At 41.2% G+C, this 27,827-nt stretch overlaps 4 protein-coding genes and 1 long non-coding RNA gene across 5 annotated transcripts; 3 read left to right on the top strand and 2 right to left on the bottom strand.

The window, feature by feature from the left end:
* Positions 1–425: 425 nt before the first annotated feature.
* Positions 426–9,587, bottom strand: LOC147175473 (uncharacterized). The gene is made up of 3 exons (XR_015094633.1): positions 9,461–9,587; positions 6,339–6,527; positions 426–1,980 (listed from the first exon to the last, which is right to left on the bottom strand). It is a non-coding gene; the product is annotated as an uncharacterized LOC147175473 (long non-coding RNA).
* rerglb (RERG/RAS-like b) lies at positions 2,159–8,604 on the top strand. The gene is made up of 5 exons (XM_086074170.1): positions 2,159–2,247; positions 3,427–3,483; positions 4,895–4,968; positions 6,366–6,517; positions 8,032–8,604. Exons 1-5 carry the CDS (start codon positions 2,196–2,198, stop codon positions 8,318–8,320), a joined length of 624 nt encoding a protein of 207 aa, XP_085930296.1. The 5' UTR covers positions 2,159–2,195; the 3' UTR covers positions 8,321–8,604.
* A 4,352-nt stretch (positions 9,588–13,939) lies between the features above and the next one.
* Positions 13,940–18,920, top strand: LOC147175472 (rhombotin-1-like). The gene is made up of 5 exons (XM_086074171.1): positions 13,940–14,241; positions 14,981–15,194; positions 17,670–17,795; positions 18,077–18,185; positions 18,322–18,920. The coding sequence occupies exons 1-4, from the start codon at positions 14,220–14,222 to the stop codon at positions 18,180–18,182; spliced, it is 468 nt and encodes a 155-aa protein (XP_085930297.1). The 5' UTR covers positions 13,940–14,219; the 3' UTR covers positions 18,183–18,185; positions 18,322–18,920.
* Positions 18,921–19,359: 439 nt separating this feature from the next.
* On the top strand, positions 19,360–23,112 carry ric3b (RIC3 acetylcholine receptor chaperone b). Its single transcript, XM_086074168.1, has 6 exons — positions 19,360–19,598; positions 20,521–20,753; positions 20,881–20,959; positions 21,029–21,122; positions 21,202–21,338; positions 21,435–23,112. Exons 1-6 carry the CDS (start codon positions 19,481–19,483, stop codon positions 21,851–21,853), a joined length of 1,080 nt encoding a protein of 359 aa, XP_085930294.1. The 5' UTR covers positions 19,360–19,480; the 3' UTR covers positions 21,854–23,112.
* On the bottom strand, positions 22,761–27,244 carry psma1 (proteasome 20S subunit alpha 1). Its single transcript, XM_086074169.1, has 10 exons — positions 27,144–27,244; positions 25,721–25,765; positions 25,535–25,636; positions 25,301–25,404; positions 25,134–25,222; positions 24,223–24,293; positions 24,018–24,147; positions 23,636–23,715; positions 23,403–23,507; positions 22,761–23,008 (listed from the first exon to the last, which is right to left on the bottom strand). Exons 1-10 carry the CDS (start codon positions 27,144–27,146, stop codon positions 22,940–22,942), a joined length of 798 nt encoding a protein of 265 aa, XP_085930295.1. The 5' UTR covers positions 27,147–27,244; the 3' UTR covers positions 22,761–22,939.
* Between the last annotated feature and the right edge of the window lie 583 nt (positions 27,245–27,827).

The following is a 27,827-nucleotide window of genomic DNA, read 5'->3' as shown; positions in this document are numbered from 1 at the left end:
CAAATACATCAATAATAATAATAACAATACAAATAATAACAATAATACATCAAATATATCCTTTCCTTTTAAGGATACACAACTTGTAAGATCATAAAGTCTTCTCGGAAAAAAAACAAAACAATATTATTTGTGGACAATATGATTAAAAAATATTTTTCTTGTAAGATGTGATTTCTTGAAAACACACAACACTATTGATATATGACTGCAAAATTGTATGACTTCCTATCTCAAAGGTCTAAAGATGTATTCTCTTGAAATTATTTTTTTCCCCCTTGTACATACGACTTTTTCGCGAATATAAACAACATTTTATACAGAAAGTATGCTACCTTGAAAATATGAATTTTTATTTGGTAAATTACTATTTTGTCAAAACAATGTATTTTTTTTTCTTTTTAGTTTACAATTTTTCCCCCCACAGAAAACATAGAACTTATTAACTTGACATGCTAACTTGAAAATACTAACCTTTATTTGGCAAATTACACTAAACTAAACTTTTTTTTCCCTTCATAAAAAAACATTATTTTTCTCTCTTTTTATAAAAAAACCCAAACAAAATAATAATAATAATTTTGAGCTTAATCTTTTAAGAGAATTTTATTTTCCTTGAAAATATACTTTTTTTCATGAATATTATTATATTTTTCAATTAAAAAAAAGGTGTTTCTGTCTTGTCAAAAATAAAGTTTAGGATTATTCTTGCCAGATGTATGTCCTTTCTATCTTTTTTTTATGACTTCTTAGTTTTGAAATATATTACTTTTTGTCATCAGAAAACAATTTTCCCCCAAATTATACATGACTTTCTCTTTTCAGTGTGGCCCTCCTTACCAAAAAAATCTCTAAGCTTAATTAGCTCGCCTTGTGTAAACACCGCTGAGTGAAGACAACATCATTTCGTAAACACTTCGGACGTTTTTCATTTCATCTTTTGACTAGGGCACGCAAATGCCGTTGTAGCGATTGATAAAGTCAACATGAAGACAGAGAGAACATCCAAAAAAGGGGAAGGATGTTTGCTTGATTGACTCTGTAATTGACTGACAGGATTCCTAATGCTCTGACTAATGTGAAACGTGAATGTTTACATGGAATACCGAGAAGGCTTGGGCATTGCAGTAACCGTAAACACAAAATCATGATATCCTGTATGTACGTGCTTGGTTGTAATGATTTGAAAGGGAGAACATTGTAATGTTGCATGCAAAGAGGCACAAGCACCAATAAAAGAGAACTTGGAAAAGAGTCCAAAGTGCCGGGAATGAGCGTCCACCGGGAAGAAAAATGTGTTTTTAGTCACAGGAACAAGAATTCTATTGGTTGACGCTCAGTGCACGTGAAATGTAAAGACTTGCTTTATAGGCTGCGCGTGCCACTTCTTGGGAATTCTCATGCGATGTGTGTCTGGGTATTGCGACGGATGCTCCCATCGCACTTTTACGATATGAGCCTGGCGTGCCGAGCTCGGGTCGTGCCGGTGAAAAAGTTGTCCGCATTTTTTCCTAGTCGTGTCATTGTATGAAAATTCAATAAATTGTTTATTGTTTCAATAAAACCGACTTTGCTTGGAAGTGACTTTTATGACGTCTGGAGCAAGTAGGAAGTCCTAACCTGGAGGAATAAAGACTTGACGTGAACTCAATAAGAAGCCTTTATGGCCCTGGGATTCGCCCCAAATTGACGGGTTAAAACCAAAATGGCCGACCTCCTGTTCAATTTCAGTCACGAGTCCTTGAGACTTTTTCATACGTCCTGATAGATGTGCCCACCCAATTTCTTGTGGTGTTGCGGGATCATTTTTACCAGTTTTTCAGGGAGCGCCACTGACTTCCTGATAGTTTTGGAGTGTTGTTTCCAGGCCTGCTTAAAATATATATGGTAAATCTTCACCACGATACCACTGTTGGCACTTCACGATCGCAGACTTGCTGTCCCTCATTCTGAAGAACAAGACGTCTCCTCGCTGTTTTCCTAACAGGAGAGGGAGATATACTGTATAAGTGCAGGAAAGGACACAAGCAAGGAAAACAGATGCCGGAGCAAAAGAGAAGAGCGAGAGAGAGGTAATGAAAGAAACAGAGGAGGGGAGGGGAGCGCTTGTTTTCCCTCCCCATGCCTCTCTCCTGTTTTAAGACGAGCCCGCGTTAAAAGAAGTCAAACCACTGCAAGAGAACTGAAGAGCAAGCATGAACGACATGAAGTTGGCCCTGCTGGGAAGTCCAGGAGCTGGAAAATCAGGTAAGCTTCTGTCTTGGGAAGGTTTTCATGTATTGTTTGTTATTCGAAATACGCCACTTTATAAATGACAAATGCACATTTGTAAATGATGGCAATTATCCCACAAATATCCTACTTAAAAATAAGTAGTGCATCAAAGTCATTATGTGTGTGGTCATACTACAAATATTCAGTGCCAAAAAATACTTATGGCAACTAAAATTTATGTTGGATAACCAATGCTGTAAAAGAAAAATAACAATAAATCATTTTATTTTTCATTTGATTATTCTTTATTGGATATAGTTTACTTTAGAATTTAGAACTTATTGTATGCTGATTACTTTTATTTATTTGTTCATATATTTTTTTAGCATGTACAATTTTAGTTTCTTTTAAATTAATTATTTATTTTATAGTAAAATTGGTCACTTATTTTTTATTATATTATTGTAGGACCGTCTTTTTTACATTACATTAGAATATTAATTTGATATGTACCACTTTAGTTATTTTTTAATTTGTGGTTAATTTCATAATGTATTTAAAGTATGTACATATATTTTACAATATTGCTAATACAATAAGTTAAACACTTCTATTTTTTATTTTTATTTTATTTCTTCCCCATTTTTTAATTTATAATTTGTTTATATTTTATTTATCATTTGATTTGTATTTCCTCTTATAAAACATACATTTTAATAATAAGGTTAAACTATAGTGTGCACTTATTTATACTTAACTAAACTGTTAGTAAGCTGACTATAGCTGCACAACAAACTAAAATAACACCGCATTGAGTCTTACGGGAGGTTTAAAATATTAGGAACGGTTCTCAGTATGGTGCAGTGCAAAAACACCTGCCATAATGAAGGGATTAATAAATAAACGGCTCATTAGATGGTGCAGGCGTGCCTAATGTTGTGTCCACAGAGGAGCATGACCGTAGCTCAGCACTTGAGCCGCTAATTGAAAGTGATGCTCTGCAAAGCCGCAAAGTTGGCCCACAAGCAAAAAAAGCTGACAGGCCTTCCAGTTGCTTCTTTCATGTGAGGCTTGGCCTTCACCCGCACGCTCGCAGCACCGTCTTGACGTTCGTTCTCCGCCATCCTTAAATCCTCCCGCACACTTGAAACCTCCCAGGCACCACAAGTTCACTGATGGTCCTCATTGTTTATTTTTGTCCACTTTGTCCAGCTGTCCTCGTGCGCTTCCTGACCAGACGCTTCATCGGAGAATATGCATCCGACGCCAGTGAGTTGACAAAAGTTTGAGAAATAAAGCAAATCCCAGTAAGGGAAAAAGACAAACTGGTTAAATAAAGCCATTGCCATTTGCCTTTTCACTAAGTGAACAGAAAAATCAAGATTTTATTTTAAGGCCATATTGCCTAACTGTTTCTGGCACGAGCATAAAAACAACAATAAATGCTCTTTTGCTAAATGCTCATTTCAGATTCATAGCACATCTCTATATATTGCCAGCCGTTCAGCAGCATCTCGACTGACCTTTCAAGATCCACAGACTGATCTGAAAAAGACGCAAGTCACCCCTAATCTTTATGTTCTACTTACTGCCGCCACCTAGAGGGATCTCATCATTACAATTGATTAGGTCAGAAAGGTCGACTACAATAATAATGTGCATTTTTTGCACTTTATTTTTTAAACATAATAAATATCGTGGATGACTTCACTGAGCTTGGAGAACTGCATCCATACACGTCTTTCAGGAATTTCAAGTGCTGGCTGAAGTATGAGAAGGAGCGCCATCTTGCTGAAGAATTTGCCCTCTCTTGTGATTTGGAAAGTCATGGGCAGAAAGAATTTCTTCATACTTCAGGCTGTTGATGTTGCCATCCACCCTGATGTAACCGCAAACCATGATTGTGATTGTTTTCTTTGTGAATCTTGGGTCCATCCGGGTTCCAACAAGTCCTCTGGAGTATTTCCAGCGATTAGGATGCAGTTCAATGGATGATTCATCAGAAAAAATCCATCTTTTGCCAATTTTCCACTGTTTTCACTTTCTGCAGACTGTGGGCTTTGGCAAATACAAGATTTTTGTTGTTGTCTTTTGTTTAATGCTGGTTTGTGGGCACTAACTCGTCCATGGAGACCACTGTGTGAGAGAATTTGGCAAAATATTGTTGTAGATAAGAGTTCCTGGTGACCAGTTCACATATGCAGCTCTAATGCAGTAGAAAAAGGACTGGCTCTGGACTGTCAAACCAACAACAAAAAAAGTCGTCCTTTCCAACGGTTGTCATGGACATCACCAGTTTCTTCAAACTTTTTCCTCATTCTCTCCATTAAAGATGTCTACCACCTCAGCATTAGTCTTGGTGTTCAGACTGTTGACGATCAGGACTCTTGTCTGTGGTTGAATCTTTGGTATGTTGTCAGGGGCCAAGTTGCACTTCACATTAGGTTTGGCGTGCTGAGGACAAGACTTTTGGCGTTTTAAATACAGACACCAAGTTATGAACATTAGGACACATTTTGTTTGATTCAATTGCTGCCCAATTAACACAAAAGCGCCTGAAATTAAAATGGACAATTTACTGTAACAAGTTACAGATTTGAAACAGTTAGCCTACATGCCATTTTAAATGACTATGTCCTTACGCGGCACTAATGTCTCGCGTTTGTTTGCGTCGCTGCAGATTCTCTGTATCGAAAAAGGCTGTCCATCGACGGCAGGCAGCTGAATCTGGAGGTGTTTGATCCCTGTTCACAGGTACCGCGTCTGCCATCTGTTTTCAATGTTAACTTAGCATCTTAGCTTGTTACGCTCCGTTTTCGTATGCTATGTTAGCTTAGCATCGTGTTTGCCAGACTTCACGGTACCAGCTCAAAGGCATAGAGTACGCCCTTCCGTCGGCTTCTGTCTCCATCATTGCGGTGGTTGACTCTGAGTCTTGCTATACCATTTATGTACTATGCTAGCATAGCATCCTTGTTTGTTACTTTCAATTTCACATGCTATGTTAGCTTAGCATCTTTGTTTTGCCTAATTTCCTGGTGTCCCTTCAAAGACATACCCGCACACCCTTCTGCCTGGAATGGACTTAGCAACAGTAACTAATTCCTTTTCCAAAGTAAACTCGAAATGAAATTGAATAGTCCACCACTTGATTTTCAGGAGTTAGACGCCAAACCTCAACCGTTCCATATTTTGTAAAATTGGGTAAAACACTTGCCAAGTGGACAAGACCCAGGCAGTTTTCCAATGAGAGGATGGAACATGTTCTAAAATGCTTCCAGGATGGATGGAAATCCTTCTCACTGTGTTTCACATAAAGACCTGGAATTGACCTTATCCATCCAAAAATTCCTCAAGCAGGGAATCCGAAAGCGATCCACGCGAGTTTCCCAAGACCATATACTGCCTCTTTGAAGACAAGAGACGCATAACTTACAAAAAAAAAAAAAGTGTTTTATTGGAATAGCCTCAGGCTCTGTGGACATTGTCCCATTCTTTTGGAGCACAAAGACACCGTGAAGTCAGTAAAGTCGGAGGAATTTTACAGTTTTGCTGGCCTTCCTGAATATTATCCTGAAGGTTACACAAGCAGTGGGGGAAACAACAGGAGGTTCGTTTTTGGAGGATGAAAAAATCTTATTAAGGTTAATATTAAACAGCAATCAGCGACGGTTGAATCGAGGCAATTGAACCTGATCTTACTTGTTCACTTGCCTCAATTCAACCTCTGCGGACAAGAACCACCAATTGTCGTTAAAGACACCAATCTGCAAATAATTTGTGTGTTAACATGAATGCATACAACATTATGGAGCAACCACATATCCGAGTCTACTTGAATGCTCCACATAACATAAAATTGTCTTTCTTACTGCACACTGGACGTTGTGTAGCTCCCCACAACATAAATATGGATGCACACAACACTGCGGAGTGATCACGTCAACGCCTACTAAAATGGAATATTTGCTATATACACACACAATATTGTGGAGCGATGTCAGAGTCTACTACAGTGGAGCGCTAATTGTCATTAAAGACACAATATTTGCAAAGTGCGCCTAAGGAGCGAGTTAAATCACTGTAGGTGCTGCTGTTTTGCTTAGCATATTTGTTGAAATTACCTGATGTTTTGTGCCGTCTATGGTCAGCGCTCGGAGGCCAGGTGCATACTGGAGGAACCGGTGGCGTGGGCAGACGGCTTTGTGGTGGTCTACAACATCAGCGACCGCACTTCCTTCCTTGACGCCAAGAACATCCTGCGGCAGATCCGTGAGGCCCGTCAGCAGGACCAATGCAAAGGGTCAGAAGCCCTGTTGAATAGATATTTAAAACTCATTTATTTTCCCATCTAAACTCAATCTAAAATGGCTGCATCCTCCACATACCACAATGAGCACTCAAGTTGATTTAAAGGCATTACCTAAAAGATGATGAGCTGACGTTCAAACACAAATGGATTCTTGTTAAGAGATACTGCAAAAAATACCATAGATTGTATCCTTCAAAATAACTCTTGTGTAAAGATCAGACAGAGCTGAGTGAGCTTGACAATATTGCCAAAATCAATAGCACTCTTTTGAAGATGCTCGAACATGAAGATTAACACAACAATCTTGTGTTTCCTGCTTCCGCAATAAGGAGTTCAAGGTTTGAAGACAACAACAGCGCGTGCTTAAAAGATTTAAATTAAGAAAGCACTTCCTTTGAAGCTGCGCACATATCCTCATGCCGGGATAGCTGGTTGGAATGCTCCCATTCCGCCGGCCCACTGACTCTTGATGTATTGATTTTCTTTTTCGAATCTATCATGCGCTAGTCACAGAAAAAAAATCGCGTATCAGCTGTTTTTGTACTCTTATTGAAAGGCCCCGTAGAGATGTGCCAATTACAATACTAAAACCATACAGATTTGACAAAATCCTGTGAGTTACGCGCATCCAGCAATGTGATTCGCTGGTTAAAATGTCAGCGACTGAGAGAATAGAGAAATATCATAGTTACTTTAGTTACTTTTCTGAGTAACTAATTACTTTTACAAGGCAGTAACTGCGTTGCTAATGGAATTACTTTTTGTAAAAAGTAATTTGTAACTATACTTTAGGACATGCCCGTGACTGATCTCAAGGGCAGAGAATTTTAAGGAGGGTGACAAATGATAAAGGTCAGCGGTATGTATGAGGTCCTGGGTTCGAACCCCAGCATCTCCATTTCCCTTTGATATCATCATTACAAGTGTGCCAAACAAATCATGAGCTACTAAATCGGGTGGCTTCCTAAGGGAAATTGCTTTGTTAGTGCTGTCACTATTGAATATGTTTAGAGTCGATTAATCGGATTCATTTTAATTTTGCATTCAAGTGTATTACCAAAGCATTTTTCCCTGGTTACTGTTTATTAACCAGTGATCGGTGTTTATTTTGTACTACGTATTCGTATAGTGATCAATAAAAAGGGGGATTGATGTCGTACTATGTTACCGGTTTGGTAATTGTTTTCCAAAGTAAAAGCAGATGTTTGCAAAATGCAAATGTCTTATTTCGCCGAAACACAGAAGATAGTCAGTCTTCTTTCATAAAGGATTTACAGAAATCAGTGAACAATTACTGTTGGTATGCTGAAATCAGATGATTAAAATGGTTGTCGATTAATTTGGACAGCTGTAGTTTGTGTAGCAACTAAAGGTGTCAAAAGTAATTCATCACCAACTATTTTGATGATCAAGTATTTGTTTGGAGCCGTTTCACTTAAAATTGTCCAAATCTTCTTAACGGCAATTATTTTTCATGACTCTTGACGGTGCGCTTCTTTTTCCAGGGAGCCGTTGGGCGTCCCCGTGTGTCTGCTAGGCAACAAGCAGGACCTGTGCCATGCCCGGCAGGTGCGCGAGGAAGAAGGTCGCTGCCTGGCGCAGGAGAACCGCTGCCACTTCCGGGAAGTGTCAGCCGCCGAGAGCTACCAGGACATCGCCAGCCTCTTCACGCAGCTTATCAGGCAGATGATGGAGCACCTGAAGTACCGCGCCGACCGCCGTCGCTACAGTGGGTCCAAGTCCATGGCCAAGCTTATCAACAATGTGTTTGGAAAGAGGAGGAAGTCGGTGTGACCGAGGGATCGCCGACCTTTTGGAGAGACGTTTCCAAACAAAACAAAAGAAAAATGGCATCCGTGCCTTTACATCTAACTGAATACACAAGATTTTAATCTTATGCTCATATTATTCTTGTTTATATTTTGTGTGAGAGAACACGTTATATTTTGTCATGTTGCAGACACGGGTAGGTTTTAATTCATGTAAATATAGGGACACATTGTAGTGCCAGTATAGAGAAAGGACTGAACGACCTAACAAGACACGTGTTGTATACGAATTTCCTCCACTGTATTAAAGTCGATATTAGGGCCATGTCGCGTTTAAATGGCGTATTTAATTAGGACTTTTTGACTGCACAAGTCAGTGGTGGTGAAGTGGGGACATACACTTTTGGTGCAGGGAATGTGCCCATTCACTGACGGCGTGTGAATGAATGTTTGATTGTCTCGAGACCGACAGGCAACAAGTCCAGGCTTGACTCTGCCTTTTGCATAAAGTCAGCTGGGATCAACTGATGCACCTGATTGGCTGGGTGGATTCATCCAACAATGTATACTCTACATATTCAATAAGCAATTTCACTATTTTACACAAATTACTAGTAGGGTCGGTATTATGTTTAGCTAAATGGCTTAAAATAAATGACTTTCTTCAAAGACAACGCAACTAAACATTTCACAGATATGTCTCAAAGAGCTCCAACAGGTCATCTGGCAGTTGTCTGTGTACTATTAACATCCACTCAATTTATCCTTGCTCACCCACGTTCAGTTGCATTGATTTTGTAGCCTAAATTGCACAAAAACCTAAATTTCGGGGTACACCTGGCAACAATCACCCCAAACATATCAAGTTTGTGTTGTTTTGTACAGGTCAGCGGTAGCCACCAGAAAGTGTTCCAGAAGTACCTTGACCCTAATGTTTACAAACATAAAATATCTATAAGGTAGCTCCTTTTTGTTTTTAGCTTTACTCTACATGCAAACAACACATTTGAATGCACCACATAAGCTGTCGGCTACCAGTCTGGCCACTAGATGACAGCAAAGTGCCGTACCACATCACGAACATACGTCGGCGACGCTACGGTAATGGAAGCTAACTTAAAGTTGCTTTGACGCTTTGCTCACACCACTTTGAGTAGACTTCTACCTTGAAACGTGTCCTGCGCCACGTTTTGTGTTCGTCCTTCACACACGTCTTACATCATGGCCGTTTTTAGGACTTGGAGACGAAGGAAGCTGTCGCAAAGACTTGTGGGTAAGTGCCAAAGTGCCAATGCTCGCCTCTCGTTTACTTTTCTGATTCTGAGTTCAGTTGGTTAACAACCTCTCATCTCACTATTGTATAAATAAGTCGTCGTCTTCAATGTAGCTTAGAAACGCGCGAGTGTTAGGAGCAAGTTAACTCATTTGAGTGTTTTATAGTATATAAAGTGCACTCCAATTAATTTACTATTTACAATTGATCGATTTTTTTTAAGTTAAAAAAATTCAGAGATATAATAAATGAATAAGATAAAAATATATCAGTGAAACTAATTGTGAAAATAATACTACTAATAAAATTAGTTAACAGGGCATGGGCAGTTTGTACTGGCTTTAACTATTTATTAAAGTGTATGTAACACTGAAAAGCTTTTATATTTTTTAAATGTTCTTTTCTAAAAAATATTTGCTGTTACATCATTGAATATTGTTTTATTTAATTTTATAAAATAAATAATATGATGAATGATCATTTTCATACATAAAAATGAAATAAATAAATACATGAATAAATAATGAAATTAATAATAAATCAATAAAACAATACAATAAAAGCTTGCCCCCTCCCCAACCACCCCAAAAAAAAATCCTTTGGAAAATCTCCTCTTGGATAAACACATCAGAGATCCGCCCACTTGCCGTTTGATTGACATGCAATTTCAGGGACTGGCTGCTGCACAAACCAATATGTGATTAAAAAAACACACATTTAATGTAAAACGATCACCTCTTTTCCCCCTATTTTCTCCATAACACTTTGCTGGTGTTTCTAATTTAAGTCCCTTCATGTTTCTTCCCCTTCAGCGTGATGTTTTTCCCTCTAGACAAGATGGAGACGGCGCCTCCAAGCGTGGCCTTGAAGCTTCAGGTCAGTGCTCTTATTTGGCCCCCGTGAGGAGGAAGAATTGCTTTTGGCTCCGCTGAGGACAAGCCCGCCGACCACGGGGGGATTGGATGGTTGGCGGGACGCGGCGCCAGCCAATCAGGAGGGCCATCGATCAGTTCCCCTTAATCTCACAGCTGGTGAGCACATCCTCCGTCGCGCCAATCTCACAACTCTGCAGCGCCGACAGCAAATTGGATGACTTCCAAAAGACGGGAATCTTTATCGAAACGGATGCGACCAAATCAAGATTGTAGCAGCGTCTTTTCTCTGTTTGTTGCAAAATAGTGTATTTTTAGGAAAATTCAGCCCCTGATGCCTTTTTCACTTAGCAACACTGAATTTGGTAGATAAAGAAGCACAAAAAGTCTCGAGAAACCACGCCAGAAAAGACAGCCATTTTAGAGTCATTTATCCTAGAGATTTTGTTGGATTTTTTTTGTTTGGCGTTTGGAGCGTGAATCCCCGACAGATGGACGGCACGCTAACGTGTTTTCATTATTACGTGTGGAGCTTGGTGGCAATAATGACACATCAATTCGTCAGTTGCACATCCCAGAATTTGGGGAAAATGGATCCCAGAAGCCAGTTTCACTACGCAACATGCAATTCGCAGCCATTTTTGACTTGAAGCGGCCATTTTAGGGTTAGTCTGCGGGTTCTTCAAAATCAAATTTAACCTAGAGATTTTTTTAAAAATCGTTTCAAAATGTTGAGGGCCGAGAGGGGTCGATTAAAAATGACATTGATTCATCGTGTGACAAACAAGCAGCTGCTTTGAGGTGAGCTCACTAAACATCGTCTATATTCGTCTTTGCCCTTTTGTTTTCGAACCCACAGAGGACACGAGCAGATGGCCAAAAAGCTTTTTCTATTTCCACTGGCTTCTAATTAGCGCGCTAACCTCAGCTCACCTTTAATGTCAGCCGCAGACAGCTCTTAGCGCAATTAGCCTAATGGGCGCCCCTGCGTCTCTGAATAGGCCGCCATGCTAAGCCCTGTGTAATAAAGTTACTGTATTTAAGTAGATTTTTCCCAGTTTTTGTCCTTTATTCGATAAGTACTTGTGTTTTGTTACTCCCACCGCTGCTTGTGCATTATTGACAGTAAACGTTCATTTTTACCTTGGGACTTCTGTTCATTTCAAAATCTGTACTTTTTTGTTACTTTTACTTACGTATCTATAGGAATTAAATACGTGAACACAAAGCTTGTAAGCCACCCGTCTTTTACTTTACTCAAGTACACGGCGTAAGTATTCTTGCCAACTGTGCGTGTTGGCTTGCGTTCATGCACTTCAAAATAATGACGCACAATCCATTTGTCACGGCCAGGGTGATTACCGGGAGAAACTATTTAATTAGGCGCATTAATAATGCAGCTAATTAGCTCCCGTGTGGGCCGCAAACGATGATGGGGGGGGGACCGGAGCTGGGCTTGCACCTCATCAGCTGATTAATTAGCGCGCCGATGGTTGTGCGCCTTGACGGCCTACATGCGATCAGATGAGAGGCCGCATAATGAGAGTACAGTGGGTCGATGGTGCTGGTTAATTAGTGCGACCTGATCCGGGGGCCATGTTGTTTACGCCGCGGCGTCTAATGAGCTCGACCGAGAGGCTGCATGGCTTTCGTCTGACGTGAAAATCATTGTCATGTTCCAATAATCTATCTGCAGGGGCTAATAATGCGCTCAATGGTAATGATAAGTAATGACCTCAGCACACTTTGTCCTATTTAGAGTCTTGACTCATGAATAAAATGATCCAAAGCACGCCTGCGGGTCCCAAGGCTGTTAGGGAATCCAAGTTGCTTTATGTAATAAGGTTATGTAGATTTGAAATGAAGTGTTGCAGTGTGCCGCCACATCCAGCAGGTGGCACTGTGTTGAAAAAAGCCTGCTACATACAGAACTGTATTCTAACCAGGGAGCGATTAAACTCTCCCTCTACTTACTCAAGTTGCTAATCGTGGGTGTGGCAGGCGGATATCCTTCCTAGGAGCCATAGCCCAATGAATTCTGCCTAGCAACAAGGCGACTTAAGTTCGTGGAATCAGACAACAGAGATGAACAAAACAACAACTTTACTCAATATTAATCATGTAGTAATTTTCCTGCTCTTCTAAAAATAGATACACATATATTTAGAATTTTTAAAATTGTATTATTAATAATTTGGTTTTCTCTTCAACCCAAAGAGATGGTGCCCCCCCCCCCCCCTCTCTCCAAAACAATACCAATACATCAAACATGAATAAGTGGCGTTCAGATTTTGAGGATTCTTCCAGATTTCTATTATACTATTACTCTCGCGCACCAGCCTATGGAGGGCACCCAAGCAAACTCTGGTGCGCATTGGGGAGTGATCGACAAGCAAACACTAGTTAGATTTTTTTAGTGTGTACCAGAGTAAACTTGTTAGGTGGGGCACCAGCATACACTTAATGTGCATGAGAGTTTTTTCACTTGATGCGCACAAAACATGTCATCCTTAGCATGCAGCATCTGAAAATAAAAAAAGTCCTTACCATACTTTTGGAATCCCTGCACTTCAGAATCTCAACCGAGTTGACGCACCCCCTCTCCACTGCACGCCAGGGTTCTAATAGTTTGGGAATTTTCGTTATAGTTAATTTTCATTTTGTTTTGAGTTTTTTTTTATTATGTACAGTAGTTCGTTTTAATTAGCTTTCACAGCGGATTTGTCAGCTTTTATTAGTTTGTAAGTTTTTTCAAATTAATTGCCAGACATTCTATAACAATACTTTACATTTTACTTAGTTTCAGTTATTTTTTGTTGATTTTTTTTAATTAGGTTATTTTATTATAATTAAAATTATAATTAATTATTTAATAATTTTATTTTTATTTTATTTTAACAAAACAGTTTTTAATGTATTCTAACAAAAATGTTTTTTGATTTTATTTTTTTGTCATTTAGTTAGTTTTCATGAACTAATCCACTCTCGAAAAACTTAACACTGCCTGTTTACAAGTTGCGTCGACTCATTCAAAACATGATCAAGTGGAGTTTACATTTGGAGCCTTTTTACGAGACCGCAATTACACTATTAATCTTGCGCACCCCCTGGAGGACACCCAACCCCTCCCCCTGGGTGGTACATGCACCGCAGTTCATATTCTGCTGGTCTCTTTTTTGGCGTGACGCTGTCCACTAATGCGCCGCCAGCAGCCCAACAGTTGATCGTCTGTGGAGCGCGCCATTGATGCCAGGGCGCCCCGGAGATAATTGCTGTCCTTGGAGTTGAATAAGCTCATTCTAAAGCACCTCAGGCCGCGGCAGTCCTGGTGTGTGACTGCATATTGAATAATTGATTCAGGGAGGGGTGGGGTGGGGGGGGGGGGCTGTTGGAGGGGGCTACTATCAGAGCTGAGCATAATGACTTCATATAATTAGACTGAGGGAGTGAGAGAAGGGGAGAGAGAGAGGTAAAGTTCTAGAGGGGGTGGAGGATGGATGCATTGCACAAAGCGGCAGGCTCCGCCACATGAAGCAGGAATGCTTGAGCACTGACATCAGCTCAGATAAGACGCAACATTTGGAGGAGGAGGAGGAGGAGGAGGAGGTGGACGAGGGGAGCTGGTGCTCTCCCGCAAAAAAAAGCAAACGGCAGTGGACGCGTGTGCCGCTTCGCCTCCGACTCAAGCTACTTTCATGCTTGACAAACTTTTTTTTTTTGGAGGATTGATTGCTTCCCGGTAGACTAGAGTGGAGACAGTGTGGTGCTTGGAGAGAAGGATGGTGCTGGACAAGGAGGACAGTGAGTGATTATCTCTTCATGCTTGTTTGGTGGAGGCGAGCGTGGTGATTGGTTGCATGAAAGTTGACTGTAATAGTTATTGAATAAACTGCAGCCTTTTTCCGTGAGTTATGTCTGTATTATTTTCCCAAATGTTGAATGAACTGTGATGAGTAAATGAGAAGGGTCTGGCTTCTACAATAATGACATCATAAAACATTGACATGATAAAGCTGCCTAAAATGTTTAGAAATCAAATTTGGAAAGCCTAATTGCCGAATGGAAATTTTTTTCCGTATAAAGTGGAACCTGTCGTCAAGTGAAAATAGTGTCAATTGTCATATAGCATCATGTGACAGAAGACCTCCGCAAATCCGGCCACGTATCCCCTCAGTCAGTATCTAAAGGATTTCTTTGGCTTTTTTTGTGACCCTGAGACCTGTGATGACAAATTGTAACGATACGGATCGTTATAAAACTCGGGAAAAAAAGCCTGTCCTGGCTGCTTAGTCAAATATGGCTTCCATTGCATGGGGAGTGAGCTCGATGGCTGGAATTCTGAGGGGAAATCTCCACGTTACAACGCACAATCTTTGTTGTTGTTGGTTCTTTTTACATTAAAAGAAAAAAGTTTGATGATAATAACAGAAGCAACTCAGGAAAGTAGTACACTTGTCTAGCTCCACCTCATACAACCTGTCCGGTGTACAACAACTTTTCTTTAAGTGAGCTCAACTACTTCCTGCCCCGTGTTCCTTAGGCGTGTCCCTGGTGTCCCTCCAGTCCAGAGAGAAGCCTCGAGGCTGCGCCGGCTGCAACGGGAGGATCAGGGACCGCTTCATGCTGCAGGCGTTGGATCGTTACTGGCACGAGGACTGCCTCAAGTGCGCCTGCTGCGACTGCCGACTGGGCCGAGTGGGCTCCACCCTCTACACCCGAGCCGACCTCATCCTCTGCCGCCGGGACTACCTTAGGTACCGCGTCGTGCCCAAGTATTCACTGCTTTGAGTAGTTGAGCCCACATCAAGACCAAGACTTTGAGGAGTCCACATTAAGGGCTCTATCCTTTCAGTGACTGGCATAAGTTCGGCGTGACGTGCGTTCTGAATCTGCACAGAGGCATGTTAGACTGGGTGTTGGTAATCATTTCACAAACATCTGTCTATATAAGGTCCCACTCTTGACAGTGCATGTCAGAAGACAAACCGAGCTTGTTCAAGGACTGTTTTGAGTCGGGACCAAGTCTTTGAGAAGTTGAGAGCAGGTCATTACTGAGACTTTAAAGTAGCACTAAGGAACTTTTCAACCTTAATAAAATATTTTCATAGCTCTTCTGATGAAACATCGACTTCAAACTAGTTGAAAGGTATCTTTGCCATGGACTGGGGGGGTCTATTTTTTTGCATTTTTACTGGCACTAAACAACTTTGAGGAGGATGGTAGGAACACCGCCACACAAAAAAACTACAAATGTGCTGACTGCTTTATGGCATATGTCAAAAGCTAGCCCGGATGAAAGGACAGTCAAGGATCAACAATGGCCCGGATTTCACTCGCTGGCGTGAGCTAAAAAACGACGCAATACGCTTCTCCTCATGGGAAATGTGGTCTTCCTTCAGACATAACAATACTGCTTTTGTCCTTATTGTTGCTTTAAAGAGTTGACATTAAGTCAAGACCAGGACTTTAAGGTGTCGAGACCAAGTTAAGATCAATGCTTTAAGAAGCCAAGAACAAGAGTTTGAGGAGTTGACACTAAGGGCTTTATTTTGGTGAGTAAGATCGGCGTGATGCACATTCTAAATCTGCACAGAGGCACGTTAGACTGGGCGTTGGTAATCATTTCACAAATATCTGTCTATATAAGGTCCCACTCTTGACAGTGCATGTCAGAAGACAAACCTAGCTTGAAGTCCAAGTCATGTTTTGAGTCAGGACCAAGACTTTGATGAGTTGAGAGCAAGTAAATCCGGAGACTTTAGAGTTGACACCAAGACCAGGACTTTAAGGTGTTGAGACCAAGTCAAGATCAATGCTTTAAGAAATCAAGTACAAGTCATTCAGAAGTTGAGACCGCATAGAGATCGAAGATTTTGAGAAGTTGACACAAATGGCTTTATTTTGGTGACTGGTGCAAGTCCGGCGTGACGTGCATTCTAAATCTACGCAGAGGCATTTTAGACTGGATGTTGGTAATTTCACAGATGTGTGCAAGCTGGCGTTGTGGCTGTGAAAACATGACTCTGCACCAACCACGAGCTGCCCCATGCGAAAAACAACATCAATTTGCTCCATGTTTCCGAACCTACAAAATAATCATTTCACCCCCACTTTTAGAAGCAGAAAACCATCGCTAATCATCATAGCACGTTTAGCACTATCTATTATGGGATGGCGGTTGTTTCCCGGACGACTCCACTGAGACTTCTTTGGGGAAATAACGAGCTCAGCGGTCAGCTGCACACCTCCTGATTCGCCGAGCTCATGTGCTGTCGGGCCCGGCGCGCACTCCATCTGGATTTGCTGGCCGCTAAGTCGCTCATTAGCCGCACGCCGCACTTAGCCCAGCAAAAAAGCCCCCTTTGACGGTTAAATTGGCTCCATCGCCTCCTGCTTTCCTCGTCATGGGCCCGGCCCGGAGCCCTTTGAAGAGCGGGATTAGAACCATGTGATTTCTTTTAATTGGGCCATTAGCGGAGAATTAGCATTGAGCCGCGTAGCCTCGTTAAAAAGGGGGCAGCGAGAACAGAGCCCACCAGGTGCCTGCTGCTTGTTAGATGAGAACATGGCGGTCGCCGCCGCTCGTTTTGTTCTTGAGAACGGACGCTCGCTCGCACGCTCGCTCGCTCGTTGACCTTCTGCCGCATGCTGGGACGCCACGAGACGGAGGCTTATCTTGACGTGCGGGGTTCATGCGTGTTTCTCTTCGTGTGTAAAAGCAGCGGCGGTGACGCCACTAATGAGTCACCACAATAGAATTTGAAACTGTAATATGTCATAATGACGACGACCTACTTCTGTCTTCCTTCGCAGTTCAAAGCTTGTCAGATAAACAAGACGCGATTTAGAGTTGAATAGGTTCACGATAAAAAAAGTGACGTGTTTTTTTTAAGATGAGGACTATGGGGGGGGGGGGGGGTTTAGGATTGTAAAGGGGGTTAGGGTTGTTGTTAAAGATACCAGTAAACGGTTTGGGATCATGGTAAGTGTTAGTTAGACATTACGTTTATGGTTAAGGGTCGCGTTAAAGGTTAGGGCTTCATCTGCTTTCGAAAAAAGAAACCCTTCCTCACATAAACCCCAGTAATACAAATCTGAAATTCCAGGTTTATTAGGTGTGAAGGTCTCTGATGGTTTGCAGTTGAGCAATTAAAATCATGGTGCCTTGGCTGAGGTCTGCGCTGTAGTGAGCGCGTGCGACTGACCTGAAGGTGTTTTTTCCTGTTCAGGCTCTTCGGCGCGACGGGGAAATGCGCCGCCTGCACGAAGCTGATCCCCGCCTTCGAGATGGTGATGAGGGCGCGGGACAACGTTTACCACTTGGACTGCTTCGCCTGCCAGCTCTGCCGCCAGAGGTACGATTAGCATGCTGGTTAGCGTAGCAAATTGCACGTGTTGTCACTTGGGGGGATTGTCATTTGGATCTGGTTAAATACCTCGTATGTTGGCACTTCCGTCACGTATGATTAATCCACTGATTAGCGTTGGTAGCATAGCATAGATATGCGGAATGGTTGAGCTCAATTTGCCTGTTTCTTAGCAGGAAGACTGAAAAAAAAAAGTCCTTTGAATTTGCTTAATTTGTAATAAACTCCAATGAATCACTAAAACGCTCAATTCCTCTCCCACCATGCAGGTTTTGCGTTGGCGACCGCTTCTTCCTGAAGAACAACATGATCCTGTGCCAGCTCGACTACGAAGGCGGCCATCTTAACAGCAACGCGGAGACGTCGTCACAGTGATGGGTAACTAAAACAGGCTATTTGATCTTGGGGTGGGTGTGGGGTGGGGGGGTTAAATATGGACAAAGATTGGTCAGGTTAGGTCAGGCTGTTCCTATTCCAGCTTTCTCTGAAGCGGTCACTTTCTTGCTTATTTCAGGTGACGAAGAAGACCAGCGAGAATCATTTTTGGACCTTCTGCAGCTCTTTGTCGAACTTTTCGGAGGTGAAACGTTTGGAAAGCGACGATGATGTCAACACACGGACGCAAACTAAAGACAAACTAAAGGAGCGAGCACTTAAAAGGATGGCCCTCCAGCTTTGAGAGTCCAATGTGAACGCATTACCAAGTCCTTCTCTAATACTACATGTGATTTAAAAAATAAATACAACTTTATTTAAATGGTAAACTTGCACGCAAGGAGCGACAAACGGACCAAGGACAATCAGCTGATTCCTCATCGCCACCAAAGATGGGCTTTTTTTTTGGTTGGTTTTCTTACTCCAGTGAATGTGATGCCAACGACATAGTTTAGTCAATAATAAGTATGATGTATTTGTTATTTAATTCTCATTTGTACGCCACAAAACTAACGTTTCCGTGTCAGAAAAGAACAAAATGCTGTTTTATTATTACAAAATGGTGATATCATTGAATGCAAGTCGTATTTAGTCAATTCCAGAACCATGACATTACATTTACACCAGAATATTATTTTTCTTTTTAAATAAAAAAATATGAATGGTAAATCACACTAGAAATGTAACTTATGTAGTAAATTAACATAATTTGTTTTTCAAATAAAAAAAGAAAATAATAAAAATCCTAGAAATGTAACTTCACCTAAGAAAAAAAAGTACTAATTTGACCATAGATAGAGCATTATTTTGCATATAAAATAAAGGCACAATATTAAAATCATACTTTAAAAAAAACTCTTTACTAAATTAAGAGGATATTCAATTAATTCGTTAAATAAAGCAAAATGATTCAAATAATGCTACAACCATAAAGACTACAAAAGATAACTTATATAGTACATTTAAAAAACTGAATGTTTTTATAAAATTCATTTGAAATACAGTAGTTTTATTTTTCTTATTTTACATTCGTCTTTTTTTGTGGCTATGCTTCTGACGCAGCGCTTTGGCGTCATCTTGTGGCTGAATCGCGCCATCGCAAACAGCGGCGCACTTCCGGTTCTAGTAGGAAATTCAACCAATCAGCCGAAAAGCAACAACAACTAGTAAGAAAGGAGACGACGAGTTTCCTTTCGAAACCGTTTCAATATCAACTCGGTGGGTCGACAGGTGCTGTCATGGCGATGTCCACCTTCCAGAAGGTGACACTTGCCACGTGCCTCGTGCTGTGCGTGGCACTGCTGCTTCCCAGGATGTTGTTATCTCGCGGGAGGAATGATGCTAGCGGTGTCGAAGGTGAGTCGCTTACCTAGCCGCTCACAAGGCTTCTTTTCCGTGCTATAATGTCAACGTGGTACCCTCGATGGGTTGAAATAATAGTGAAGTTTTGTTTAATTTTAATTTAATTTAATTTAAAGGACGTAGAAAGCTGCGATGGTTCAACGTCTTGTAGTTACACTCTCCTCCCTGAGAAGGAGGGGGCGCCAAAAACAACATTTCAGAAACACCTTACTCAGTAAAAATAATAAAAGCAACGTTTAAACGACAAGGAAAGATACGGGTAATATGCACTAAATATTTCTGTTATTTTGTTTGTAATTGGGGGGATTAGTTATAGTACAAATATACACATAAAGGTATTAATTCGGTGTATTTTCTATGAATATTGAAAATTTGTTACATATATTTTGCTCAGATTTTTCCCCATTAAAAAAGAGCAGTAAAGGATGCAATTATTTTCTATTGATTCTTTAATTACATTCATTAAAATAACATTTAAGGATACCAGGAACAATTATTTTAATATAGCAATTCGATTTTTTCCCCCCGAGGTTTGATATTTACTTTTATAATGCAAAATTTTACTTTATTTTCTATTTATTTTAGTTCTTTTTTTTAATTCATGCTTGAGAATTCAATGGTGTACTAATATGGATTTTATTTTCAGATTTTTTTCCATTATAGAATTTTATATAGTCAATTTTATTTAAATATAAACTTACATACTTTACACTTTATTTTTTTCCGTCATTCATATAATTAATGTGTAATTCTATTCATATTTTTGTGCATTTTTTAGACTTATTGTGTCAGTACTTAATAGAATCAAACAAAATTACAAAAATCAAGGAAACATAATTTTGAAGTCATATGTACATATAATAAACATTAATGAATTATTATTTTTGAAATGATTTTAATCGTCTTACGTGTTTAGGAGGTAATTTCCCACCCATGGCGCATCGTCACATGGCCCCTGAGGGCCGAGGCCAGAGGACGGCGGCGGGGTCAGGCTCCTCCTCCAGGGCCCAGAAGGCAGAGAGTGTCGTCGCCCGGGCCAAAGGAGCGGGAGGCGGGCTGGGAACGGCGGCCAAATCCAACCTGGCGGGACAAATCATTCCCGTCTACGGATTTGGCATTTTAATCTACATCCTATACATCCTCTTCAAGGTCTGTCACGCACACTCACTCACGTGAATGTTGAAATTGTAAAACAAACATTTGTTTTTCACAATGTGTATTATTCATGGTGTTAGTTGAGGTGCTGGTGTGTGTTTGTGTGTTTGTGTGTGGTCAGATCACATCCAAGGGGAGCAGTCAGCCTCCGTTGGGCAGATTCTCCTCAGTGCGCTCAGAGAACAAAAAGCGGAAGATCAGTGAGTCATGATACCTCCTAACGAGCATCCCTATTATAAAACTTCTAAAACATGTCATTTAATCTTCAGCCGACTTTGAGCTGGTTCAGCTGCAGGAGAAGCTGAGGGAGACGGAGATGGTGATGGAAAATATCGTTTCCAACGTGCACCGCAGCCCCGACAGGTGCTTGAGAATGGAAAGTCAGCGCTAACATGCTAATGATAGACACAAAGCTAAATGTACGTGCGCGCGTGTGTTGTAGTGGCAGTAAGGGCGTGAACGTGGACCAGGAGAGTCTCCTCCAGCAGCTGACAGAAATTACTCGCGTGATGCAGGAAGGTCAGCTGGTGGAGGGCGCGGCAACGCCTAACAAAACCCACCGGGAACGCTGGGAAGAAGGTACGCCAAGGCTCGCCAAAAATGAACAGGACAGCTGAGATGATGCTGCACAGCGAGCGTATATGATGAAACGAACCGTGTTGTGTCGTACCTCAGATGAAGAAGAGGAACCCCGTGACTTATGGGAGCGCCCTCGCTGCTGCTGTCAGCATCCTCCGTGCGGATCGCAGACACAAGCCAGAGAAGATGACGCGTCCGATCGGGCGGAGGATATTCCCACGGACGCACACCAAGCAGATGACGCACCGAGTGCCGGTAAGGAGGACCCGGACGCAAAGCAGCAGGAGGTCCACCTGGGCGAGGAGGAGCAGCATGAACAGGAGCGCGACGAGGAGCAGATCCAGCTGGGCGTGCCTGAGGAGGAGCTGGCGGGCGTGCTGAAGGAGCTGGAGCTCACCTTGAAGATGACGTCGGTCGTTCAGCGAGAGAAGATGGACCGCCTGGAGACGCGCGCGTTGTCCGGTGGCGGACCCGTCAGACGGCGGAACAAAAGGAGAAGCAAGGAGTCTCAGTGACTCCTGATTGGACGGAATTTGTTTTGTTTGTGTGCAAATTTGGCGGGCATGTGTCGAGAATTCTGCATGGATTTCACAACCTCGGACTTTGCTTGTTAGCAAAACACAATTGCTGGCCTTTGGGGTCATGTCGGACCACTTTGAAATTCTTTCACTTCATAGGGGAGCTCTTGGCTTGGGGTGGGGGTGGTGCTAGCAACCTGTAGTAAGTTGATCATAATTTAATTGAGGATCGTTAATGTGAAATATACTCAAATCGGACGTTGTATATGCCGGTAAACTTTTAATATATAGAGGAATTAAATTTAAATGTATATCACGTTTCATATCAAATTAAAGAAAACCTCACATCAACAATTTATTTTGATGAGTCTGTAATGGACCTGTCACCCGACAGTGCACATTATGCTGCTTTCTTATACAGCCGAAGTTCTTTTTCTTAAATATTCAGGAAATGCAGGAAAAATAAACTCAATATTTTAGCCTTCAGATCAAAAGACGAAAACGGTTCAATTGTACAAAAATCATTTGGATAGTCCTGAGTCAATGATATACACATGCATGTCATAATGGAACAACATCCACCTCAAACTAATGGGCAGCCTCTTCTATTATTATCATCATCAAGCATACACTTTTAGAAAAACCTTAGCCTAAAATGAGACATTTTGCAACGGGCTGTTTTTTCTTTTTCAGTGCGTAAATGTCACATCCGTGTATTCCACCGTTTTTCAATACGTGGGCAAGCATGGCCACCCTTTTTTTAATAAATCCCTCAAACTACACTTAAATGCCTCATTTGGTAGTTTCATTTTGAATGTAACTTTATCACTGGAGCTAGGATACAAAAACTAAGCTGTCAATGCTGGTTCTATAGTATCTGACAAATGTGCATGGAACAAAAGAATTCAAAAAAAAAGGGGGTGTTTATTTGTTGAATACAGGGTACATTCTACCCGTACAAAAGCACTCACTGACTGATGCTGGCAGAATATGTGGGGGTTGATGTTTTTAGGCAAGTGGCACATCTCTAACTTTTTTTTGTTGTTGTCACAAACAGGAAGTGCGTCAACTTTGAATTCCGCCTCAGTGCTCCATGGGCTCTTCAGGCACTGCAGCAACAGCAGGAGCGTCGTCGTCTGCGGGCGCGGCAACCTGATGCACCAAAAAACATTCATCAGCAAACGAACTAATTTTACAAAATGCTAAAAGCTAACAGACTAAGACCATATAGCACGCCAAACAACTTTTGAGGACCCGTAATGTTAATTGTCGACCATCCCGTGCCTCAGTGGACATGCGCTTTACTGTGATAAAAGTTGCGGTGCTAACAAATAGCAAGATGGCAACCTGAGTAGCGAAACACCAAGAAACAATATGCGATCTGGTCAGGTGCTTTTTTCTTTTTCTTTCAAACACTCCACTTTCATCTGCTATATTAAAAGAGGAAGAAAAAAAAAAAATCGCAAAAATAATTGCTTCTGTCCAAATGCAGTAAATAAAGAACACCCTTATGTGTGCATTTGCATAATGTTGATGACATCATCACCTTCCTCTGCGGCCTCTCCTCCAGACCCTCCAAGAAGGGGGCCACGTCGTCGTCGTCGTAGATGGTGAACTCCATGTCCTTACCCACAATACCGATGGAAACATTCTGAAACAAATTCATTCATAAAGCTTAATGTTTGTCATTGCACTTATGAAAACATGAGTTTGCAAAAAAAAGCAAGAAAAAAAAGCGTAATGTGATACAGGACCAGCAGGATCGAGTGTGTGGAGTACCTTGGTGGTGAGGTCCTGCTCAGCGGGGAGGGTCTCTCTGAGGGCTCTCAGGCCATGCTGGACCAAGTCATTCAGGTTGCCTGAACAATAAACACATTTGCTCAGATGCTAAAACATAGCAAAATGGCATCCTGATTGCTTAGATAGCCTGGAGGATAAAAAAAACCAAAAACAAATTCCAGCAACTTTTGAGTCATTTTCCAAATTCGCAGTTTTTCACCAGGCGCGGGTGGGTCTGGAAAGTATCCCCCCCTTGACAAATGCGGATTGACTGTATAATGTATAACGAAGAGCCGCTATAATGCCATTCATTGGCCTCCCGAATCAGCTACTTGAGCTACTGTGCTTGTGACGGTGCGAGTTTGTCTGCGGCGAAGCTCACAGTCCGCAAACTTGTCCATGCATCTCTCCAGGTAGGTGCGGGCCGACTGCGAGCGGGCGCCTATGGACATGGCCTTGCAGTCAAAGTAGTTGGCCGACGGGCACGTCTGGAAGATGTGGGGTCCCATGTCCTGACATTTGCAAATTTAACACATTTGTATACAGCCGAGCTTCGAGTTTCTAGCAAAACGAGTGAGTGAACTTACATCATAGCCGGCGATTAGCAGTCCAACGCCGTATGGTCTCCTTCCGTATCGCTGTGTTGGGATTTGAGTTTCTGAGCTTCTGTCAAGGAACGATCGCTGCTGCTTTTATGCGAAACTATTCGTCAAATACAGCGAACTGCCACCTATTCGTGGTTCACTATTCAATTAGGGCTGTGGATGAAATAGTCATGATTCGAGTTAGCATGGCAAAGCCATCGGCAAATCATGATTTTCGGATCAGAACGAGTCTTTGAATATCTCGCTATTTAACTCTTTTAATGCCAAAAACGTTTAATGACGTTTACCAATATCCAAACGAATGCTGCCAAAAACTGACGTTTACAACAGGGTTTTTTTTTATCTCAAAGGGCAGTGCAACGTCTGTATGTATCTCTTTTCAACGTTCTGCCGGTGTAAGCAATTGCAGTGAAACATGGCGGATCTTAGGCAATAGAACGTATTCAAGGATGACGTGAATGATCAAAGCCTTTGTCACATTAAATCTAATTCACAAACCGTCACGAAACAAAAAAATATTAGTGTCAAAGTCACTGTTGTGCAGAAGATGTATCTTTTCACAAAAAGCTCGTTTTCTCCTTATTTTTTTAGTTTTCGCTCAATGTCACTCAAATGACCTATTTTCAAATGGTGATTCCTAAAGAACGGAATAAGGTAGAAAAACACATTTTTTTTCTAATTAAAGAATGACGCGATCTTTCATTTGGTATGCAGTTAATGTAGTAAAGTACAAAATATTCTGCTTGCCTTGAAAGATGAGTTAAAATACTAGAAATCGGCTGGCACTGTCGGGGGTGTTTTTTTGTTTTTTTTGATACCGTGTGGCAGTAAAAGAGTTAACTTGATTTATTCAGACAATTACAGCTATGCGTGTAATTTGGCTGTAAGGATACTGCTGCCAACGAGGTGGACGAGTCGTGACGCAGGCAGGGGTCGGTCAAAGACGAACCTGGAGTCCAAACACTCCTGACGCATGAAGTTACTGCAAAAAAAGAAAAGAAAACAACTTAGCGCGTGTTTTTTGCTGTTGTGGTTCTCCTTGAACAAACGTGCGACCAACCATAGCAGCCTGGCGTCTGCAGTGAGTCCAGCGATGGAGATGCCGATGTGGTTGTCGACATTGAGTATCTTCTTCTGATGAGCCGCCAGTTCCGACTGAGCTCTCTACACACGACACATACAGACCATCAAGTGATTACTTCTTCTATTGATTGTAACCAAATGACAAAGACAGCCATCGATAACTTGCGACACCGATTGGCACAAGGAAGCGAGCCAAAAGGAGTCATCGTACCTTTAGTGCAACGAGGACCGCCTGGGTTTTGGATTTGAGTCCTACGGTGGCAGAGCCTTGCTTCACAGCCTCCATGGCATACTCAATTTGATGAATACGACCCTGAACACATCAACAACATCCCCATGGATCCATTTAGCAGAGCTTGTCACTTTTGAAGATTTTAGAGACTGAAAGACAACTCACCTGGGGGCTCCATACGGTCACGTCGTTATCATACTGATTGCGAAACTGCACATAACAACAAAACAATACGCGTTAACAAAATCGGACTATATAACATGACGACGAAGCCACAAAGTCTTACATAATTGTCTTGCCTGGCCATTTCCCCGCCCCAACTAAACCCAACTGTTGCTTAGAGACTCGAGCATGAGACTTTTTTTTAGAAGGAAAGTTTTAGGTTACAAGTTAAATAATTTAGAATAGTAACATGAGATGCACCAAAAAGCAGCAAGCACGGCACTTAGGTGGAAGGAAGGGAAGCAAAACATTTAAGTGAAGGAAGGAAGGATAGTTCAGCATGAAAGTAGGAAGGAAATAATAAGGTAATAATGCATAAATAAAAAGCAGGTCTGAGGAAAGGAAAGCGTGAAGAAAAGAAAGACTGAAAAAGGGAAGGAAGTCGGGGTGTTAAAAAAAATCTATTCGGTATTATATCGCAATATTACAGCGCGGAATTCTCGAATCGATTCAATATGTGGCCGAATCGATGTTTAAATATAAATTGTTTTATGGAAATATTCATCAAAACGTCTTACATAGGTTTAGGGTTCACACATTAAGCATGCAAGAATGTTATATTTATGCAACATTAATCCTTAATATTTTATTTCAATGCTCTTCAAACATGAAACAGAAAGCAACAGATTGTTTGTTCAAAACAGTGGCTCACACTTATAAGCCTGAAGTTTCAGATAAATAAATACATTTTCATACAAATCTTAAAGTGTACATGTACAAGTTTACTGATTAGTATTTTCTAAATTTGAGTAACCCCTCCTGCAATAATCAACTTATAGATTCGTATCGGTATTAATCGATATCGAATCAAATTGAAATCAAATTGTGATAAATGAAGGTGAATAATGAAAGTGTGCCAAACACATTTTTTTCCTTGCGGAAAAGGGTTTTCCCAGCCCTGCTCCAAATACTCAAGCAATCAGAGTTCATATTAGTCTGCATTTTTCAAAGTTGAATTCATTTAGCTGAAACTAAAACGAAAGTACGCTACAATGCTAACCTAGCGCTCGCCTGCTAAATCAACGAGCACCGTCATGCTTCTTTGTCAAACCCCAACACCGCATGCTCAGAATGTATTCAAATATGTTTTTTTATGCAGTATTCATCAAACAATAAAAAACACATCACGCGCTTTTAGGAGGCTTTCGCAAAGCTAACGTTAGCTCCAGCCAGCCAATCTGTTTTGCTTACTCACAGTACACTCCAAAGTTGGCTAGCAGGTTAGCTAACGTTAGCCACTGGAGAGCAAGATGCTCCTGGGCTGTTTTTTTAGGATTCATCTACAAATAAAAGCGGTCCAATACCTTATTAAATATCTACACGTTCTATAAAACGTTTTGCTTGGCGACATTTCATTCTCACTGACCATATTTGCTGCGGCTTAGCGTCGCCTACACTTCTTCGCCGGCTGCTTCTTCGCTCGATTGATTTTCCTGAACACAGTGACGTCACAGGCACAAACAGTCGAGCTCCGATCTAAAATCACTACTCAGCCGTTTCGACGATTCTTGCTTTTTTATTTTATTTTATTTTTTATAGATGAGAGGGAAATAATACAATTACATAATACAATACAGGTAAATACTACAAAAGTATTGGTTTGTATTTGTTATTTAATCTCATCACACTTGCCATTAAAGTACAAGTAACGCCCCTGATCAGCACTAGGCGGCAGCACTAAACCAGAAGAAGACGGCGTTTAAGAAACAATTAAACCCTAGTGAGGAATAAGCGGTTAAGAAAATGGATGGATGGATGAACATGTAAATTTTGCACTGTACAAATGAAAGTCCCAAAAATAAATCTATCTATCCCTTAAAAATTATGTCCCCAAGGCCTCTTACTGCTTCAAACGGACATACATGCAATTTAAATGGAAATAAATGCACCTTCACTATTGATTAGATTTAAGTGGTGTCAAAATCCGGTCCTTGAGGGCCTGAGTCCTGCATGTTTTTTTTTTTAGGTTTCCCACGTTCAAGATAGCTGATTCATATTGAAGCTCATTAGCAAGCTCTGCAGGAGCCTGATAATTATCCTCATCATTGAA

Source organism: Leptonotus elevatus, chromosome 4 (genome assembly GCF_054856555.1).
Source record: "Leptonotus elevatus isolate MCC_2025b chromosome 4, RoL_Lele_1.0, whole genome shotgun sequence".
Lineage (NCBI taxonomy): Eukaryota > Metazoa > Chordata > Actinopteri > Syngnathiformes > Syngnathidae > Leptonotus > Leptonotus elevatus.
This window is presented reverse-complemented; position numbering and strand designations above follow the sequence as displayed.